General features: G+C 45.3%; 1 protein-coding gene and 1 long non-coding RNA gene across 6 annotated transcripts in view; one reads left to right on the forward strand and one right to left on the reverse strand.

Annotated features, from left to right (window-relative positions):
* On the forward strand, positions 1 to 14,861 carry LOC140460889 (uncharacterized). Its single transcript, XR_011954375.1, has 3 exons — positions 1 to 259; positions 11,604 to 11,799; positions 14,137 to 14,861. It is a non-coding gene; the product is annotated as an uncharacterized lncRNA (long non-coding RNA).
* The window catches only part of LOC140460844 (uncharacterized), a 26,939-nt gene continuing 10,637 nt past the window's right edge, over positions 6,018 to 22,319 (reverse strand). For 4 of the 5 annotated variants that reach the window (XM_072555527.1, XM_072555529.1, XM_072555526.1 and 1 more), the window contains exon 2: positions 6,018 to 9,413. In XM_072555527.1, the coding sequence (XP_072411628.1) occupies positions 7,581 to 9,008 (1,428 nt within the window). In that variant the 5' untranslated portion in view covers positions 9,009 to 9,413 and the 3' untranslated portion in view covers positions 6,018 to 7,580. Of the gene's footprint in view, positions 9,414 to 18,801; positions 19,050 to 22,319 lie in introns of those variants that run through there. The other variant, XM_072555530.1, reaches the window with a different exon arrangement.

Here is a 22,319-nt window from a genome sequence, read left to right on the forward strand (position 1 = left end):
GGGTTTATTGTTTATTTTTGTATAATTTCCGGGGCCCGGGAAGGGGGAGGTGACGGTTACCGGGTGAACGAGAAAACAAATTTAAAAATGTCGGCGGTGGAGGAGAGAGAGCCGGCGCCCGCGGCGGGAGGTGGAGGAGCGGCGGCGGCGGCGGCGGCGGGGGGTAAAGTCCGGCGCGGATCACAAGCTGGAGGAGAGGCTGCACTCGGTGCTGTGCTGGACCGTGTCCCTGGAGCTACCCGCGGCTTCACTCTACCAGGTACCGGGCTGGGCTGAGGGGGAACCCGGGGGATAAGGCGGATCACCATTAACCTGGAGCCGCAATCACTCCCATTCCTAAAACAAACATAATTTATATTAGAATCACCATCTAATTCTCCAGACACCTTCTCATCCTCATCCAGGGACCATCTGACTGGACTTGATCCTGTAGTTCGTTTGTGTATAATGTGTAGTTATTAGAGATGTACGGCATGGAAACCAGACCCTTCGGCCCAGCCCGTCCGTGCTGACCCAGATATCCCAGCCCAATCTCGTCCCACCCGGCCCATATCCCTCCAACCCCTTCCTATTCATACCCCCGTCCAACTGACTCCTAGATGTTGCAGTTGTACCAGCCTCCGCCACTTCCTCTGGCAGCTCATGGGCGGCACGGTGGTTAGCACCGCTGCCTCACAGCGCCGGAGACCCGGGTTCAATCCCCGCCTCAGGCGACTGACTGTGTGGAGTTGGCACGTTCTCCCCCCCCCCCCCCCCCCCATGTCTGCGTGGGTTTCCTCCGGGTGCTCCGGTTTCCTCCCACGGTCCAAGGATGTGCAGGTCAGGGTGAATTGGCCATCCTAAATTGCCCGTAGTGTTAGGTAAGGGGTAAATGTAGGGGTGTGGGTGGGTTGCGCTTCGGCGGGTCGGTGTGGACTTGTTGGGCCGAAGGGCCTGTTTCCACACTGTAAGTAATCTAATCTAATCTAAAGTAATCTAATCTAATCTAATCTCATTCCATACATGTACCACCCTCTGCGTGAAAACGTTGCCCCTTGGGTCTCTTTTATATCTTTCCCCTCTCACCCTCTAGTTCTGGACTCCCTGACCCACTTTGCCTGTTTACCCTGTCCATGCCCCTCAGAACTTTGTAAACCTCTGTAAGGTCACTCTTCAGCCTCCGAGGCTCCAGGGAAAACAGCCCCAGTCTGTTCAGCCTCTCCCTGCCGCTCAAATCCTCCACAACCCTGGTAACATCCTTGTAAATCTTTTCCGAACCCTTTCAAGTTTCGCCACATCCTTCCGATAGGAAGGAGACCAGAATTGCACACAACGTTCCAAGTGGCCTAACATAGGTATCCCTTTTTAAAAATAGACAATGTTATTTATTACATAGATTAGATTACTTACAGTGTGGAAACAGGCCCTTTGGCCCAACAAGTTCACACCGAAGCGCAACCCACCCAGACCCATTCCCCGACATTTACCCCTTCACCTAACACTATGGGCAATTTAGCATGGCCAATTCACCTAACCTGCACATTTTTGGACTGTGGGAGGAAACCGGAGCACCTGGAGACACGGAGAGAATGTGCAAACTCCACATATTAGATATAAAATATTGCAATACTTCAGAGTGCTGTATAAGGTCATAGGCAATATTGTGTGTGAGAGCCTGTGTAAACCTCTGAGGTTATGTTTTATAAATGTGATTTGAGGTAATCACCTATAAAATGTGGTCACATACAATCATTAGTTAGGTTTTTTTTAATGTGTGTCTATGTGTATAGGTATGTTATTTGGGGTTTTGTCTTGCCCAGTGATGGTTTGGCTATAGAGGAAGGGGAGTAAGGGTACTAACTAATCTTTTTATCAAATCCAGCATCTTGATCAAGAGCTTCACTTCTTAGCGATTGTCATCTGATAAAGAATCAACCTACCCAGCATTTATACAGACCCATGCATATGTATGATTGTGCCTGAATTGCTGGAAATCCTTTTTTTTAAAAAAATTATTGATCATATTTTTTGTTCTCCCTGCATGGCAAATTGGACACGTTTGATTTTTCTTCTCTTGCAAGTGTTGTGAAACGTAAGTTCTTCATAGATAACAGATCAATGTTTGTGAGTCAGACTGCTGGCCATCATGTCCTGCTCCAGCTTTGCAGTCTGCAGGTTGTTTGGCTCAGCACCCATCTGAAGAAGGGCTTATGCCCGAAACGTCGATTCTCCTGCTCCTCGGATGCTGCCTGGCCTGCTGTGTTTTTCCAGCACCACATTTTTCAACTCTGCACCTATCTTCCAGTCCGCTGGCTGTTAGTTCCACTCTGGGTTTTCAGAATTACCATAATTGTTTTTTTTAAATTATTCAGTTGGGCTTCTGCTCATGACAGGGTATGAATTTTGACAGGCACGAATTTCTGCCCCTCAAAAGTAGTATCCATGTAATAGTCGACCCCCTTAATTTTACCTTAAAAAAGTAGTCAAAAAATTACTATTACTGGAGTATATACAGGATTAATTAATTAATGTTAATTGCTTCTTTGCTTTACACTATTATGAATTATGAAAGGTTTCATGGGAAAGCACTATTTATGGATAGTGGGGGAAACCTGTATCAATACAATACAGCACAGTCACAGGCCCTTATTAGGTTTAGGCACCCCCACCACCAAGTTTGTGCCAATTCCTAATCCTTAGACCCACTACTTATTGACCATGCACAGTTTCTGTTCGCTTCCCATTCGTGTATCAATCAAGATACGCTTGGTAGTCATGATTTGGAGATGCTGGTGTTGGACTGGGGTGTACAGTTAAAAATCATACAATACCAGGTTATAGTCATGAATCCATGTAAGACTTTGTTAGCTCACTTTTTAGATTAGAATCAGTCTAAACATTATGGCACAGACAGGGAATACAGGGGGCTAACACCATCAACATGTTATCGGGCTGACTCCAATTGTTACAGTTAACCTTAGAATGTAACTTTTTAAAAAAAAGTTTTGTGATTTACATAAGAAAGAAGTGAAACTATCATGGTCATTCTAACAGATGAGAGACTCAACAAACAATCAAAATATTTTTCAATATATTATTTCAGTTACATCACACTGTAAACTTTTGCTATAAATTCTGTGTCTTACAATTGTGTCCTCCACAATCATCTGATGAAGGAGCGGCGCTCCGAAAGCTAGTGTGATTCCAATTAAACCTGTTCGACTATAACCTGGTGTTGTGATTTTTAACTTTGTACAGCACTGGTAGGGTGTTCCAGGCACCCACCATCCCTCTGTGAAAAACCTTCCCTTCCACTTCTCCCCTAGACTGACCCCTCTTGCCTTGAACCTGTGCCCTCTTGTAGTTGACCATTCCACCCAGGGGAAAAGAAAAAAGCCTTTGACGATCATAGAATCCCAACAGTGTGGAAAAGACCATTCAGTGCAACATATACGCACCAACCCTCCGAAGAGTAACCCACCCAGACCCATTTCCCCTACTCTTATTACACAACATTGACTCATGACTAATGCACCCTAAGCTGTGCATCCCTGGACACTATGGGTAAGTTACCATGGCCAATCCACCTACACAACTTTGGACTGTGGGAGGAAACCAGAGCACCCGGAGGAAACCCACACAGACATGGGGGGAGAATGAACAAACTCCACACAGGCAGTCGCCCTGTGGCTGGAATCAAACTCAGGTCCCTAGTACTGTAGGCCACCGTGCCACCCCTATCTGGCTGATCTGTGTCTCTCATCATTTTGACGAGGCTGCCCCTCAGCCTCGATCTTTTCAGTGAAAACAATCTGGGTTTATCCCACCTCTGTTTGTTGTGAGAGTCCTCCAGACCAGGCAATGTCCTAGTGAACCTTCTCTGTGCCCTCTCCCAGTATCCATGTCCTTCCAGTAGCGTGTCGACCAGAACTGCACACATTTCAAATGGGAATGGAATAAACAGCTATAACATAACTTGCCAACTCTTACACTCAAAGAAGGCAGGTGTGCTGTGTGCCTTCTTGACCTCTGTTGCCACTTTCAGGGATCTATGTGCCCAGATCCCTCTGCATGCCAGTGCTTCTAAGAACTCTGCAATTTATTGTACAATTCTTGTGTTTCCTTCTATTCCTTTCCTTTCTCCCTCATGTCTGTATCCAACTTCTCTTTAATTCTACTCCCCTGTTCATCCCTCCATGCATCGGCGAATCAGAAGACCATAGGAGGCGAAAGTAGGCCATTCAGCCGACTGAGTCTACTCTGCCATTCCATCATGGCTGTTAAGTTTCTCAACCCCATTCTCCTCGTAACCCTTGATACTCAAGGACGTATCTATCTCCGTCTTAAATATGCTCAATGACCTGGCCTCCACAGCCTTCTGTGGTAGTGAATTCCATAGATTCATCACTCTCTGGCTGAAGAAGTTTCTCCTTATCTCTGTTCCAAAGGGTCCTTTAGTCTAAGGCTGTGCCCTTGGGTCCAAGTCTCTCCTACCAATGGAAACAACTTTCCAACATGAATTCTATCTGGGCCGTTCAGTATCTTGTTGATTTCAATTGTATCTCCTCTCATCCTTCTAAACTCCATCGGGTATAGGCCCAGAGTCCTCATACGTTCCTCATATGTTAAGCTTTTCATTCCTGGGAGCATCCTCCTGAACCTCCTCTGAATGTGTTCCAGGGCCAGTACATCCTTACTGAGATATAGGGCCCAAAACTGTGCACAATACTCCAAATGTGGCCTGACCAGAGCCTCAGAAGAACATCCCTGCTTTTATATTTGTCTTGTCAAAATAAATGCCATTGTTGTATTTGCCTTCCTAACTCCTGACTCAGGAGAAAGTGAGGACTGCAGATGCTGGAGATCAGAGCTTTTCCAGTAACACATTTTTTAAACTCCTGACTCAACCTGCATGTTTACCTTGAGACAATCCTGGACTGGAACTCCCAAGTCTCTTTGCGGTTTGGATTTCTTAATTTTCTCCCCATAATCCTTCTGTTCCAAGGGTGACGATCTGGTGTCAGGGCAGCACCAGAGATTTCCCGACACACAGATTGTATTTGGGGATACCAAGGGATCTGAGGAACTGCCAGTATCTCAGGAAGAATCGTTATTCTTGGAGGAGGCGGAGAGGAATGTGGTGTGGTCCTGTAAACTCCAGAACTTTCCTAACTTCATGAGTCAGCAATAACTCTTCCTGGGCCAAGAAATGAAAAGGCCAATGAGAAACTGCTACAAAAGGAGTTACAAAACAACACGCTAGTTAACCATCCCTGGGAAGGAGGAGGCAAAACAAGCTGTTTCTTGGGAGAGATGAGATATCTGTGTTTAATAACCCCATGAAAGAAGGACAAATAAGTCTGCCTGTAGAAGGAAGGTCCTAACATAAAGGGGTTAATTGCAGGACAGGCTGTTTCAAACACACAGCTAACCCTCAAGGATAAAAAGGTAAGCTACAGACCCAAGGTCTCCAGAAGTATTGGGAGGTAGTGTTAGAATCTAAAGAAACATCACATCACAAATGTGAAAGCGAGGAAACTCCACCAGAATTCAACTCCAACAACAATGCAGCAGCAGCAGCACTTGGAAGTAGTATTTCCAAGTTCTGCACTTCCAGAAACGGGCACTTTTGGTGGAAACCCACCTAAATTCTGCCATCAATTGGGTGATAGCCAAGTTGGTGCGTGAGGTTAAACTTGTTTACCTCAGAGGTTTTAGTTTTGATTGCTATGTGCAAATAAAGTGTAAATCATAGTTTCAGCAGTTGAGTCTCTGTGTAGTTTCTGAGACAGTAGCCAAATAAAAGCGACTCACCCACAACCAGAGCGAGAGGCTGGGATTAATATCGACTCCATTGCATTCAGCAGGATGTCATGTTATAAAGCAAAGGCTGACCTCCATCCCCTGCCACCTCCCCCTCCCCAACCACCAAGATCTCAATGCGAAACACCCAAAGAGAAGCGCATTGCTCTATAATCTCTAAAATTAGCATGAAAAATAGTGTAACCTGCTCTAGTGATTAAAAAAATTGTCGACACTTTAAAATCAACAAAAAGCAATTTATTTATCCAACTATAAATGGTGAACAAATGGACTAAATTATTTACAAACCAAACAAATCCCTTCTAACTACTGACTATACCTGAATGAAATAAGATTCTTGTGGTATGTTATTCCAATAAATAAGAGTCCCAACGATACAACAAAAAAATAGAATTTAGTCTCTCGGATTACAGCCATGTTACATGAGTTCTGGAATATTCAGCGCCTTCTTCAATGGAGTATTCTGTCAGGAATGCTGTTGTCTGTTTTTTTTTTAAAAACGATGCTTTCTCTAATATGCAGATGACCGTTAAAGCCAACTTCTTTCTCTAGAGCTGAGGACTCTTAGCTCTAGTGAAGGGGGATTAGATTTGGGGCTCTGTACAAATGCCCCCTTCTTTTCTACATTGATATGTCTATTTTGTTTCCAATGGGGGAGGGGGGGGGAGCTGTAAAAGATAGAGGTTCCAATTCATCTGGGATTGAGGACTTCACAAATGGCTAACAGGTAATGGCTGGGGCAATAATCAGGGAAAAGGTTTGGAGGTTTCTTTTCTAAAAAGACTTGTACAATGAAAGGACAGTTCTCCCTTTTCTCCCCTCGTTTGGTTTGGGTTTTAGCAAGCAATCTGTCCGAAGCTGCTGGGTGGGGGGAAGAAAGGTTCCCTGATTCAACAGGTGTTTTTGGCTAATTCTCCTGTAAAAACCTGTGTTTGAACTGATCTTTTTTTTTGCCAGAGGGTTGTGTTTATGGGAATGTTGCAGAAATTGGAACAGCTCCTTTCTCGGTGGCATGTAAATAAATATTGGTTTTCCTGGAAGCCAAGTGGCTTGACCAACTATTTGGGTCTGGGCTACCTGTTTTGAGGAGGTCAGGCCTGGTTCATATCACTGTAAACCTGCAAATTGTGTCTCCAGGAAGGATGTTGTGAAACTTGAAAAGGTTCACGAAAGATTTACAAGGATGTTGCTGGGGTTGGAGAGTTTTAAGTTATAGAGGCTGCGTAAGTTGCAGGTATTTTCCCTGGAGCATCGGAGGTTGAGGGATAACCTTATAGAGATTTATAAAATCATGAGAGGGGCACAGATGGGTGGAGGAATCCAAAACTAGAGGTTTAATATGAGTGGGGAAAGATTTAAGAGGGACCTAAGGGGCAGCTTTTTCATGCAGAGGGTAGTGTGTATATTGAATGAGCTGCCAGAGGAAGTGGTAGATATAACACATCCAGACCCATTCTCCTACACTATTAATCTATATTTACCCCTGACTAATGCATCACACCTACACATCCACTATGCAACAATTTAGCTTGACCAATTAACACTAACCTGTACAGCCTTGAACTGTGGGAGGAAAGCAGAGCACCCAGAGGAAACCCATGCAAATAAGGGGTGAGAATATGCAAACTCCACACAGTCGCACCCAGAGTGGAATAGAACCCAGGTATGCCAGCTGTGAGCCACTGTGGGGGGGGGCGTGGGCTGGGTGCAGTCCAGCAGAAACAAAAAAAACCCCACCAACTCTGCCACCACACCCACTGTCAGAACGGGCAGGAGGTTCAGTCTGGGGTGTGATCCAGAGCATTGTCACTGGCAGAATCTGATCTTTGGGAGCGCTGGTGTCCCTGCTGGTGTTTCCGCAAGTTGCAGGACAATGTGAACCTCCGCCCACACTCGGGGCAGGCAAACGGCCTCTCCCCAGTGTGGACCCGCTGGTGCCTCAGCAGGTCAGAGGAATTGCTGAAGGCCTTCCCGCACTCCGGGCAGGGGAAGGGCCGCTCGCCAGTATGGACCCGCTGGTGGGCCAGGAGGGCTGAGGCCTGGGTGAAGCCCTTCCTGCACTTGGGGCAGCTGAAGGGCTTCTCACCCGTGTGGACCCGCCGGTGGGTCAGTAGGTTAGAGAAGCGGGTAAAGCCCTTCCCGCACTCAGGGCAGGAGAACGGCCTCTCCCCGGTGTGGACGTGCTGGTGCCTCAGCATGCTGGAGGAATTGCTAAACGCCTTCCCGCACACTGAACAGCTGAAGGGCCTCTCCCCCGTGTGGACCCGCTGGTGGGTGTGGAGGTGGGAGGACTGGGTGAAGGCCTTCCCGCACTCGGGGCAGCTGAAGGGCCTCTCCCCCGTGTGGACCCGCCGGTGTCGCAGCAGGTGGGAGGAGACAGCAAAGCCCTTCCCACACTCGAGACAGGGGAATGGCTTCTTGCCTGTGTGGACCCGCCAGTGGGTCTGGAGGTGGGAGGCCTGGCTGAAGCCCTTGCTGCACTCGGGGCATGAGAACAGCATCACCCTGGTGTGGACCCGCCCGTGCGCTACAAGGGTGGAGGCTTGGGTAAACCCCTTCCCACACTCAGGGCAATGGAAGGGCCTCTCCCCCGTGTGGACCCGCCAGTGCCTGAGCAGGCCTGAGGACTTGCTGAAGGCCTTCCCGCACTTGGGACAGGAGAACGGGCTCTCTCCAGTGTGGATCCGCCGGTGGGTCAGCAGGACGGAGGAATCACTCAAGGCCTTCCCGCATTTAGGGCGGGAGAATGGCTTCTTGCCTGTGTGGACCTGCTGGTGTCTCAGTAGATTGGAGGAATTGTTGAAGGCCTTCCTGCACTCAGGACAGTGGAAGGGCCTCTCCCCCGTGTGGATCCGCCGGTGGGCTAGTAGGTCGGAGGAATTGCTGAAGGCCTTCTTGCACTTGGGGCAAGAGAACGGCCTCTCCCCCGTGTGGACCCGCATGTGCCTCAGCAGGTTGGAGGAATCGCTGAAGGCCTTCCTGCACTCGGGACAGCTGAAGGGCCTCTCCCCGGTGTGGACCCGCTGGTGGTCCAGCAGGTGGGAGGAGCGAGTGAAGCCCTTCCCGCACTCAGGACAAGAGAACGGCCTCTCCCCGGTGTGACTGCGCCGATGAGTCTCCAGGGCAGATGGCACACAGAAGCCTTTCCCACAGTCACCACACTTCCACGGTTTCTCCACGGGGCGGGATTCCTCGGGTTTCTCCATGGCCGAAGCTTCAGCCGCGCACAAACGTGTGTGCGGCCCCTCCCCGGTGCGAATTCCTCTTTCCAGACTGTATAACTGTTTCAGGCTCCACACTCAGGGCACTGCAATGGTAGGGTCTCTCATCTAGTCCCACTGATGCTGGGAACGCACTGAAACAGGAGCCAAAAATCCTTGCTCCTTTTCTCACAGAATCAGATGAAAATCGTTGCAGTCCCGATGGATTGAGTGACTGTCAGACATTGACGTGAAAATGAGGACTGCAGACGTTGGAGAGTCACAGCCGAAAAATGCGGTGCTGGAAAAGCACAGCAGGTCAGGCAGCATCCGAGGAAGAGAGTCAACATTTTGGGTATGAGCCCTTCATCTGTTGATTTTGAAACTTGCGTCTTCAGATCTTCAAATATTCTGTAAGAAGGAGGTTAAAAATGTCACTGTCAGTCCAGGATAGAAATTCAGAACAAGCAATTCTATTTTCTGCGGAACATTCTTTTCTTTTGTTATTCCACAAAATTAAAAGCAACATCCCACTCAATCCCTTTATTCTCACTCCACTCTTAACTAATTCTGCTGAAGGTGCTGATTCAGGGTCTTGTAGGGACAGAAAGGCAAAAATGACAAACTGACATCTTTTGAATTTTGGATAACTCCACCTGCGAGTTAATATCTTTCACGACATTTGGGATACTGCTGAGAGTGAGCAGGTCTGATTTTGGGAAGCAAAAACTGTCAATTCAGGCTAAACCTGCAACGCAACTTCTTCAAAATCAACCAGACAACAAAGTGGAAATGAGACATCAAGGCACTGGCACCAGAGAGAAACTGAACATACAGACGTGACAAATGTTAGTGGCAGGCCAGAGTCAGAAATATACAGCACAGAAACAGTTCAACTCATACGTGCCGATTAGATTGCCTAACTAATCTATTCCCATTTGCCAGTACTTGGCCCATATGCCTCTAAACCCATCCGGATATCTTTTAAATGTCACTTTTACCAGCCTCCACCCAGCATATGCATGGGTTTCCTCCGGGTGCTCCAGTTTCCTCCCACATTCCAAAGATGTGCTAAATTGCCAATAGTGTTAGGTGCATTATTCCAGGGTATGTAAAAGGGTAGAGGAATGGGTCTGGGTGGGTTACTCTTCGGAGAGTCGGTGTGGACTTGTTGGGCCGAAGGGCCTGTTTCTACACTGTAAGTAATCTAATCCACCACTTCCTCTGGCAGCTCATTCCTTACGTACACCACCCTCTGCGTGAAAAAGCTGTTCCTTAGTTCCCTTTTACCCTTTCCCCGGCATCACCCTAAACCTTCTATGCCCGAAACGTCGATTCTCCTGTTCCTTTGATGCTGCCTGACCTGCTGCGCTTTTCCAGCCACAGATTTTTAAGCTCCAGCATCTACAGTCCTCACTTTCTCCTATTACCTTCTAGTTCTGGACTCCCCATCCCAACAAAAAGACCTTATCTGTTTACCCTACATGTCCCTCTCATAATTTTATAAACAATTTTATAAAGGTCGCCCCTCGGCCTCCGGTATGCTCGGGAAAACTACTCCAGCTTATTCTGCTCAAACCCTGGCAACATGCTTGTAAACCTTTTCTGAACATTTTCAATTTTCACAACATCCTTCCCATAGGAGGAAGGCCAGAATTGCACACAATATTCCAAAAGTGGCCTAACCAATGTTCTGTATACTCAGAGGATAGGGAATGTTTTCTACAACCCTCAAAAGGCAACCAGGAAAGAATGGAGGGACAAACCGAATTTTTGAGTGTCAGCTTGGAAGCGTCAACATCGCGGGGCGGGAGTGGGAGGGGGGTAGGAAGCCAAATGTTCTGGAGCCAAGGTGGAGGAAGAACAGAAGATGCAAAAGCTTTGGAGCCGACTTGAAGCTGCGATGAGGAATATTGCATGTGCTGTACTGGTACCTATTGCATTTATTTATGGGAATCGGGTGCATTTTAAAAATAAAAACAAAAGATTTCTCCCCCTCCCCAATCTCTATTATGACAAGAAATCAGAGCCATTATAACACCATGAGATTTAGCAGCATAAAATAGGCCATTCGGTCCATCAAGTCTGCTCCGCCATTCAATTATGGCTAACACATTTTTCAACTCCATTCTCCTGCTTGATCCCCTTGACAATTAAGAACTATCTCTGTTTTAAATATACTCAATGACCTGGCCTCCAACACCTTCTGTGGTAATGAATTCCACAGATTTACCGCTCTCTGGCTACAGACGTTTCTCCTTACTTCTGTTCCAAAAGTGTTCCCTTTACTCTAAGGCTGTGCCCGTAAGTCCTAGTCTTTCCTGCCAATTGAGACATCTTCCCAATGGCCATTCTGTCCAGTAGTCTGCAAGTTTTAATTATATTCCTCCCTCTCCCTTCATTGAGCATAGTCCCAGAATCCTCAAACATTCCACAACTCTTCATCCCTGGGAACATTCTCGTGAACCTCCTCTAGACCTTCTCCAGGCTAGGACATCCTTCCTGAGGTATGGGGCCCAAACTTGCTCACAATATTTTAAATGTGGTCTGAACAGAGCTTTAATAGACCCTCAAAAGTACATCCCTGCGTTTATATTCCAGTCCTCTCGAGATGAATGACAACATTGTGTCTGCCTTCCTAATCACCGACTCAACCTGCAAGCCTGCTCTGAGAGAGAAACATGGACTGGGATTTGCAAATCCATTGGCACTTCAGGATTCCAAATGGGAAGAAATTCAGAAAATAGAGCATGCCTCTATTCCTCCTACCCAAGTGCACGACGAGTTAGAGTGAAAGGTAAGGCTGGTATGATTAAAGAACTGTGGATGAATAAAGATATTGAGGTGCTAGTGAAGAATGGAAGAGAATCATATTCTTGGATTCAAATGGATTTCTTCAGAGGGAGATCAGGAAGGCAAAAGACGATATGAGATAGCCTGATCTACAACGGCTAAGGATAATCCAAAGAGATTCTCCAAGTACATATGGAGCGAGAGAGAGAGAGAGAGAGAGAGAGAGACCTTAAAGATTAAGGAGGTTATCTGTGTTGAAACTCAGCACATGGGAGAGATATTAAATGAATATTTCACATCAGCTTTCTGGCCCCTACACTGCACCTGCTCTGGATGATCAGCGGGCTGGCCCACATGGTGCTTGCACTGCCCTGCAGCAGTAAGGGAGGAGAGCACAGTTTGCAAACATCCTTTCCCTTCATAGAATCCCTGCAATGTGGAAGCAGACAACTCGGCCCAATGGGTCCCTCCATTCTCCTACCCCTATTGCTCTACATTTACCCCTGACTCATGAACCTAACCTGCACATCCCTGGACACTGTGGGTAAATTAGCACTGCCAATCCACACATCCCTGGGCACCATGGGGCAATTTAGCACAGTCAATTCACCCCTAATCTACGTATACCTGGAAAGCATGGGATAATTCAGCACAGCCAATTCACCCTAACCGACACATCCCTAGACACAATGGGGCAATTTAGCATGGCCAACCCACCCTAACCTGCACTTCTGAAAATAGGTATGTCCCCTGGGCCGGATGGGATTTATTCTGGGATTCTCTGGGAAGCCAGGGAGGAGATTGCACAACCTTTGGCTTTGATCTTTGTGTCATCATTGTCTACAGGAGTAGTGCCAGGAGGATAGCAAATGTTGTCCCCTTGTTCAAGATGAGGAGTAGAGACAATCCTGGTAATTACAGACCAGTGAGCCTTACTTTGGTTGTGGGTTAAGTGTTGGGAGGTAAAGTGATAGGACTTGTAATCACCTAGAGAGGAATAAGTTGATTAGGGATAGTCAACATGATTTTGTGAAGGGTAGGTTATGCCTCACAAACCTTATTGAGTTGTTTAAGATTGTGACTGAACAGGTGGATGAGGATAAAGCGGTTGATGTGGTGTATTTGGATTTCAGTCAGACATTTGATAATGTTCCCCAGGGTAGGCTATTGCACAAAATACAGAGGCATGGGATTGAGCGTGATTTAGCAGTTTGGATCAGAAATTGGTGGTGGTTGATGGGTAATGTTCATCCTGGAGTTCACTTACTAATGGGGTACACCAAGGATCTGTTTTGAGGCCACTGCTGTTTGTCTATGAGAGCATAGAAGGTTAGTAAATTTGCAGATTACATTAAGGTCGGTGAAATTGTGGAAAGTGCTGAAGGATGTTACAGGTTACAGAGAGACATAGATAAGCTGTCGAACTGGGCTGAGAGGTGACAAATGGAGTTTAATGCGGAAAAATGTGAGGTGATTCACTTTGGAAGCAGCAACAGGAAGAGTACTGGGCTAATGTTAAGATTCTTGGTGGTGTATATGAGCAGAGAGATCGGAGTGTCCACCTATATAGATCCCTGAAAGTTGCCACCCAGGTTGATCGGGTTGTTAAGGTAGAGGGTAGGTTAGCTTTTATTGGTTGAGGGATTGAGTTTCGGAGCTACGAGGTTATGCTGCAGCTGGAGAAAACTCTGGTGCGGCAGTACATGGAGTATTGCATACAGTTCTGGTCACCGCATTATAGGAAGGATGTGGAAGCTTTGGAAAGGGTTCAGAGGAGATTTACCAGGATGTTGCCTGGTATTGAGGGAAGGTCTTATGAGAAAAGGCTGAGGGACTTGATGCTCTTTTCATTAGAGAGAAGAAGGTTGAGAGATGACCTAATTGAGACATACAAGATAATCAAGATAAGGTGGACATTGAGAGCTTTTTTCCTCAGATGCTGATGACTAGCATGAGGGAATATAGCTTTAAATTGAGGGGTGATAGATATAGGACAGAGGTAGTTTCTTTACTCAGTAGTAGGGGGCATGGAACTCACCAACTTTAAGGGCATTTAAATGGTCATTGGATAACTATATGGATGAAAATGGAATAGTGTAGGATAGGCAGGCTTCAGACTGGTTCCACATCAAGGTCGGCGCAACATCAAGGGCCGAAAGGGCCTGTACTGTGCTGTAATGTTCTAGTTTTGGATTGAGAGGGGAAACTAGAGGAAACTCACGCGTTAATAATGTATTATGGTTTGGTTAATGTGACAATTAAATGCATCTATCTTTTCCAATGTGGCTGGACAGGCCACCCAAAATAATGAACTAATAATGCACAATGATAAACTTACCAGGGAGTGCCAAAAAATGGACAATGATCAGAGCGTGCTGGGAAACAGAACCCAACCTTGTCTAAACTGTCAATCCACGTGCTGCAGAATTTAGACAGGCTGCAGCTGCCCTCAGATGGTTTGCAAACAAACTGGACAGCTGCAGACCCTGCAATACACACCTGAAGTTGGACTTGAATGGGACAATGGAGTATCGACCTCAGGACAATCGGGAGCATCGAGTTATTCACTAGACACTGAGGCACTGAGTACCCTTATTTCGAGCAGGCTATGTGCATCCAGCACCAACATAATGGACACCTAAGAGCCACCTGCCATCAGTGTGCCAACACCTGACCAAGTCTGATCGATCAGGGTAATCAAACCTCAGATCCTCAGGACCCTCCCAAAAGGGCACAAAGACTCAGAAGGAGAAGAATCGTCACAAAACCCCACTCAGCGCGGTGACTTGGGAATACCCACCCCCAAGACCATCGGAACAAGAAAACATCATCAACACCTGGAGCTCGGCTAAGGTCTAGTGTGGTGGTATCCGATCATACAGAGTGGAGTTAAAGCATAATGTAGTTTATTGTTAGTTGACAGCGTACTTTACTATTCAATTATTAATTGTGATCAATAAATGAATATTATTGCTTATCAGAGTCAACTCTTAGTTCTTTGCTCGAAGTATGAGTTTAAACACACAGGCACAACACCAAGAAGCAGGTGTAACCCAGGCCATTGTGATAAAGATGGAAAATAAGCCAAAACGTATCAGAAGTGATAATGAATGAATTGTCAGTACTTAAAGCTGACTAAAACATTCACTTACATTCTCTCACTACAGACTCAGCTTAACCTGCTGAATTATTTGAGCATGTCCTGTTTTTTCAGATTTCAGCTGCTCCAGTATTTTGCTATTATTTTGTTGTTGGCATTTCTCACATCACCGAGTCTGGAAGCACAGATGCACCAAAAATGAGCTGCTTTATACCAGGGGGAAGTGTTAGATACAGATGGTGATCCCTAGCCTCCAGCATAAGTCCACTTTTAAATGGAGTTTGGATAATTTAGCCCATCATGCTCTATAAGGGTAGATCAGCTCACCCCACTCCCCAGCCCTTTCACGAACAATACTGGCAGATATTGTCAATCTCCAGTTGCCTGTGGAGATGATGAAGTTTGATCTTCTTGAACTGCTGCAGTCCACGTAGTGAAGCTGGTCCCAGGTTACTGTTCGGTGAGGTTATTCACCTCGCAATAATGAAGGAACTGTAAAGTATGTCCAAATCAACAACAACAAATTGTATTTGTACGGCATCTTCATTATAATAGAATGTCCCAAGATGATTGACAGGACATTTGACACTGAGCCACTTAAAGAGGTGTTTGGGCAGATGACCAAGCATGTTTTTGCAGTTCTCTCTCAATTACTTATTTTATATTTTAAATCAATTTTACAGGCGATTAGAAGGATTGATCTGCAATCAGGAGATCTGGATCAAAGATCACAGCAAGGTCTGATGGAATCAGTTCATTTTATCGCAATCTGAACATCATGACGTTTTGAACATGAAAGGAAAAAAATACCATTCAAAGTGGAGAGAAACTCTATACATGTTGTGACAACAGGCCTGTCAAGACACAAATGGAATCACAAGGAGAAATGCTGGAAATGTTCAGGACTGTGGAAAGGGATTTAGATTCCCATCTGAATTGGAAACTCATCATCGCCGTCATACTGGAGACCTTTCACCTGCTCTGTCTGTGGGAAGGGATTCACCGATTCCTTCGACCTGCAGATGCATTCGCGGGTTGACAGTGGGGAGAGACTATTCATTTGCTCTCAACATGGGAAGGGATTCAGAGATTCCTCCATCTTATGTCCCATCAATGTGTTCACACTCATAGGGGACCATTCACGTGCTCCCACTTTGGCATGAGGTTCAGGCGTTTTACTGACCTCAGCAGACACAAGTGGACCCACACACCGGAGAGACCTGCCAAGAGTATGGGAATGGATTCACTCTGTCAGTCATCTGGCCTGCTGACATCGGCGAATTCACACGCCAGAGGCCATTCACCTGCTGTAAGTGTGGGAAAGGATTCACTGATTGATCCAACTCATCAGCAAGTTCCCAGTAATGAGAGACCATTCAGATGCTCCCACTGTGGGTCTCGCTTCAACTGTTTATTTGAACTCACCAGCCACCAGCAGACTAACACTAGGGAGAGACCATTCACCTGCCCTTAGTGTGGGAAGCAGTTCACCTGGTTATCCAGCCCACTGAGACACCAGGGATCACACCCTGGGGAAACAGATTTTACTTGCTCTGACTATGGAGAGGGTTTACTCAGTTATCCAGGCTGCTGAAACTGCAGGGAGTTCATACTGACGAGCGATTATTTAAATGCCCAGACTGTGGAAAGTGTCAAAGATTCCAGGGCATTGATGTCCCTTCAATCTGTTCACACTTATGAGAGACTGTTAAGGTGATCTTACTGCGGGACTGTAGTCACACAGTCATACACATTGGGGAGAGGCCATTGAACTAAATATGTCTGAGGGAAGGGATTCATTCTGTTATTCAACATGCTGAACCATCAGTGATTTCATCAGTAATTAGAGTGTTTGGATTTTGCTGTTAATCTCATACAAGTTGGACCCCTGTTCACAACGTCTGTATTAATGTTAATGAACCCCAACCCAGTTATAGTCGTTAATCACTGAAATCAGGCACCTTTGGTATTGCTGTAAACAGACATATGTTGCAGATATTTTCTCTTACACTCATTGGGAGAATTTGTAAGAATATAAACTTAACTACAGAACCAATGTTTATACTGTATGAGAAATGAGCAAGAGTACTTTGGTGGAGGCATTGCCATGAAGGATGCATCAGCTAACAATGATTGACATCTAACTGCCAGGGTTGAAATGGGTGGAGTGCATATACATACCCTCTCTGTCCATGATGAACAGAATTAGTGATGTATATGTGGGCACAAATTAAGGTTGCCCAATTTGATCGTGCTAATGTTTTAACACATCTGCATACGTACAGACTGCCCTAGACACAACTAAAGCAGTCTACTTTTATGTTCTATTTCATTTTTGACCAGTTCTATCACACATAAAGGCACCAAATGTTTGCATGAATTGCTGCAACCAGTTGTCAACAATTTTTCCATTTCCACAGGGAAAAATTCTTCCCCTTTTGCAAAGCCCATATGTGATGTCAGTATATCCAGTAATGTAATGACCATGTGCTGAGTTGACATTGTGAGGCTATTCACCAATGAGCCATCGGCATCTGCACTGCAGCACCAGATTGAGGTGATCTCGATACAGCAGCACCGTGAGAATCAGAAGTCATTGAATTTACAAGCTCTCAAATTGGCAGGACCAATTCTGGGTTTACCCTATCAAACCTCTAAGAACCTGAAATTTTCAGCATGGTCTTCTGTCATTCTTCTAAACTCCAATGAGTACAGGCTCAGCTTGCTCCATCTCCTCTCCAGAGGATATCCTCCCATGTCCAGGATCAATCGCCTGAACATTCTAGGAACTGTCTTTCCTAAAATAAGGAGACTAAAGCTGTTCACAGTATTCCAAGAGTGATCTTGCTAGTACCTTATACAGTTTTAACACATTCCTATTTTTTCCCTCATTCTCTTTAAATAAAGGCCAAAAGACCTTCCTGATTACCTGCTGAGCTTGGGTGCGAGATTTTTGTCTTTTAAGCACAAAGACCCACAATTTTGTCTGTTCTGCAGCTTCAGTGTTTTTCTTCATTTAAATAATAGTCTCCGCTTCTAATCTTACGGTTAAAGTGCATAAGCTCCAGTTTTTTCCCCACATTATAATCCAAGAGCTGAGTTTTTGTCCACTTGCTTATCCAGTCTCTATCCCTCTGTGGTCTCATTGTGCCATCCTTACTACTTGCCTCCATTTTTGTGTGTTATCTGCAAATTAGGCAACAGTACATTCACTTCTGTCATCTAAGTCGTTCATACAGATTGTCGATAACTTGGCACCTATGGGACTTCACAAGTTACAATGTGTCATCATGAAAATGCCCTTTTTATCTCAACTCTTGCCATCAACTCATTACCTAATCCTTGATCAACGTTAATATATACCCCGAACAGTGTGGGTTCAAGGGTTCGTATCTTCTGAAGTAGTCTTGTTATATAATACCTTACTGATCACTTCTTGGAAAACTACATATTTCATCTTCTGGTTCCCCTTTATCTGTCTTGCTTGTTACCTCAAAATATTTTAACAAACTTGTCAGCTATGATTTCCTCTTCACAAAACCACAGTGACTCTGCTTGATTGTATAAATGTATTTGTAAATGCTCTGTTATTTCAATTTCTATAACAGATCTCTAACATTTTCCCAATGACAGAGCAAGTTGTGAAATTGAGTTGAGTTAATTTGATAGTTTCTGGGGCTGGGCACTCAAAATGTGAATATGAAAGCTACCAATTGTCACTAAAAACCCAACTGGTTTATTTGCACCCTTCAGGGATGGAACCTGCCACCCGGTCTGGTCATAGACACTCTGACCTCCATGGAATGGTGGGGATTGGGGTGGGTGCAGGGGGAAAGAGAGAGGACTGTGAGGAGGTTGTGGATGGGACAGGTATTCACCAATAACTCAATCGTAACTTTCACTAACCTTCCCAAAACTGCCACTTCCACCACCACAAATGACTAGGGAGCAGGCGAATGTGACTATGACCACTTCGACACTCCCTCCAAGTCACACAACGTCCTGCCATCTAATGCTGGATTAATAGAAATTTCCTCCAATCCAGTCTAGAACTAGGGGGCTTTGTCTGAAAATTAGGGCTGGACTGTTCAGGAGATGTTAGGAAGCAATGTCACTCACAAAAGGGTGGTGTTGGTTTGGATCTTTCCTCCAAGAAAAATTGCAGTTGATACTCAGTTGCTTGTTTTAAATGTGAGATAGATAAACTTTTATTCAGTAAAAGGTTTTCAGGGATATGGGCCAAAAGGTGGCTATATCCAGTTAGGCCACAGATGAACCGTGATTTTATTAAATAGTGGGACAGGCTCAAGGGACTGGAAAGTTAGGCAGGAATTTAAAAAGGAGGCCCTCAAGGGTAGTAATATCTGGATTGCTCCCAGTGCTCTGAGCTAGTGAGGATAGAGCAGACAAATGTGTGGCCGAGGAGCTGGTGCAGGGGAGAAGGTTTCACATTTTTGGATATTTGGAATCTCTTCTGGGGTAGAAGTGATCTGTACAAGACGGACGCATTGCACTTAAATTGGAAGGGGACTAATATACAGGCAGGGAGATTTGAGAGAGCTGCTCAGGAGGATTTAAACTAGTAAGGTGAGGGAGGGAGGGAGTGAGGAGAGGCAACCTAGGGAAATAGTGAGGAAAGAGATCAATTTTAGACTCTTACAGCTGAGAAAAGAAGAGAGTCAAACAGTCAGGGACAAAGCAGAGAACCAGGTAGGACTGATGCATTGATATAAATGCAGTTGAATGTAAGAGGCCTAACAGGGAAGGCAGACGAACTCAGGGCATGGTTAGGACCATGGGACTGGGATATCGTAGCAATTACAAAAACATGGCTCAAGGAGGGACAGGACTGGCAGCTTAATGTTGCAGGATACAAATGCTACAGGAAGGACAGAAAGGGAGGGAAGAGAGGAGTGCAGAGTGGTATTTTTGATAAGGGATAGCATTACAGCTGTAATTAGAGACAATATTCCTGGAAATACATCCAGGGAGGTTACTTAGGTGGAACTGAGAAATAAGAAAGGGATGATCACCTTATTGGGAATGTAATATAGACTCCCTAATAGTCAGCAGAAAATTGAGATACAAATTTGCAAGGAGATTTCAGTTATCTGTAAGAATAATAGAGTGGTTATGGTAAAGGATTTTAACTTTCCAAACATTGACTGATACTGCCATAGTGTTAAGGATTTAGATGGAGAGAAATTTGTTAAGTGTGTACAAGAAAATTTTCTGATTCATTGTGTGAATGTACCAACGAGAAAAGGTGCAAAACATGACCTACTCTTGGGAAATATGGCAGGGCAGGTGACTGAGTGGGGGAGCACTTTGGGGCCAGTGACCATAACTCTATCAGTTTTAAAGTAGTGATGGAAAAGGATAGACCAGATCTAAACATTGAAGTTCGAAATTGGAGGAAGGCTAATTTTGACGGTATTAGGCAAGAACTTTCAAAAGCGAGATTGGTGGCAGATGTCTGAGATGTGGGGCAGAACATGGGGGTTGCATCTGTGGGGCAGGGGACCATACTGATACGGCTTGGGGGTGTGAGACAATCGGATGTAAGTCATGCGGGCCAAGGCAGTGCGGGGAATAGAGTGAGCTGCCAGAGGAAGTGGGGGAGGCTGGTACAATTACAGCATTTAAAAGTCACCTGGATGGGTATGCGAACAAAGTAAGGGCTTAGAGGGATATGCGCCAAGTGCTGTCAAATGGGACGAGATTAGGTTAGAATATCTGATCGGCATGGACCAAAGGGTCAGGTTCCATGCTGTACATCTCTTATGATTCCATAACTTCGATCTGAGACAGGTACAGCTGAGAACGGAAGTGAGTCAAACAGCCAGGGCAATCAGGGACAAGGCAATAAATTAATATAATACATTCCCGAATACATTAAGCTGCATTTATTTCAATGAAGTGGCCTAACAGGGAAGGCAGATGAACTCAGGGCATGGTTAGGAACATGGGACTGGGATATCATAGCAATTATGGAAACATGGCTCAGGGATGGGTGGGACTGGCAGATGAATGTTCCAGGATACAAATGCTACAGGAAGGACAGAAAGGGAGGCAAAAGAGGGTGAGTGACATTTTTGATAAGGGATAGCATTACAGCTATGCTGAGGGAGGATATTCCCGGAAATACACACAGGGAAGTTATTTGGGTGGAACTGAGAAATAAGACAGGGATGATCACCTTATTGGGACTGTATTATAGACCCCCAATAGTCAGAGGGAAATTGAGAAACAAACTTGTAAGGAGATCTCAGCTATCTATAAGAATAATAGGGTAGTTATGGTAGGGGATTTCAACTTTCCAAACATCGACTGGGACTGCCATAGTGTTAAAGGTTTAGATGGAGAGGAATTTCTTAATTGGGTACAAGACAATTTTCTGATTCAGTATATGGATGTACCTACGAGAGAAGGTGCAAAACCTGACCTACTCTTGGGAAATAAGGCAGGGCAGGTGACGGAGGGGTCAGTGGGGGAGCACTTTGGGTCCAGTGACCATAATTCTATTTATTTTAAAAGTGATGGAAAAGGATAGACCAGATCTAAAAGTTGAAGTTCTAAATTGGAGAAAGGCCAATTTTGACGGTATTAGGCAAGAACGTTCGAAAGCTGATTGGAGGCAGATGTTCACAGGTAAAGGGACGGCTGGAAAGTGGGAAGTCTTCAGAAATGAGATAACAAGAATCCAGAGAAGGTATATTCCTGTCAAGGTGAAAGGAAAGGCTGGTAGGTGTAGGGAATGCTGGATGACTAAAGAAATTGAAGGTTTGGTTCAGAAAAAGGAGGAAGTATGTGTCAGGTATAGACAGGATAGATCAAGTGAATCCTTAGAAGAGTATAAAGGAAGTAGGAGTATACTTAACAGGGACATGAGATGGCTTTGGCAAATAGAATTAAGGAGAATCCAAAGGGGTTTTACAAATATCTTTAGGACAAAAGGGTAACTAGGGAAAGAATAGGGCCCCTCAAAGATCACAAGGCGGCCTTTGTGTGGAGCCACAGAAAATGGGGGAGATACTAAATGAATATTTTGCATCAGTATTTACTGTGGAAAAGGATATGGAAGATATAGACTGTAGGGAAATAGATGGTGACATCTTGCAAAATATCCAGATTACAGAGGAGGAAGTGCTGGATGTCTTGAAACGGTTAAAGGTGGATAATTCCCCAGGACCTAATCAGGTGTATCCGAGAACTTTGTGGGAAGCTAGAGAAGTGATTGCTGGACCTCTTGCTGAGATATTTGTATCATCGATAGTCACAGATGAGGTGCCGGAAGACTGGAGGTTGGCAAACGTGGTGCCACTGTTTAAGAAGGGCAGTAAAGACAAGCCAGGGAACTATAGACCGGTGAGCCTGACCTCTGTGTTGGGCAAGTTGTTGGAGGGAATCCTGAGGGACAGGAT

Source organism: Chiloscyllium punctatum, chromosome 36 (assembly GCF_047496795.1).
Source record: "Chiloscyllium punctatum isolate Juve2018m chromosome 36, sChiPun1.3, whole genome shotgun sequence".
NCBI classification, from domain to species: domain Eukaryota; kingdom Metazoa; phylum Chordata; class Chondrichthyes; order Orectolobiformes; family Hemiscylliidae; genus Chiloscyllium; species Chiloscyllium punctatum.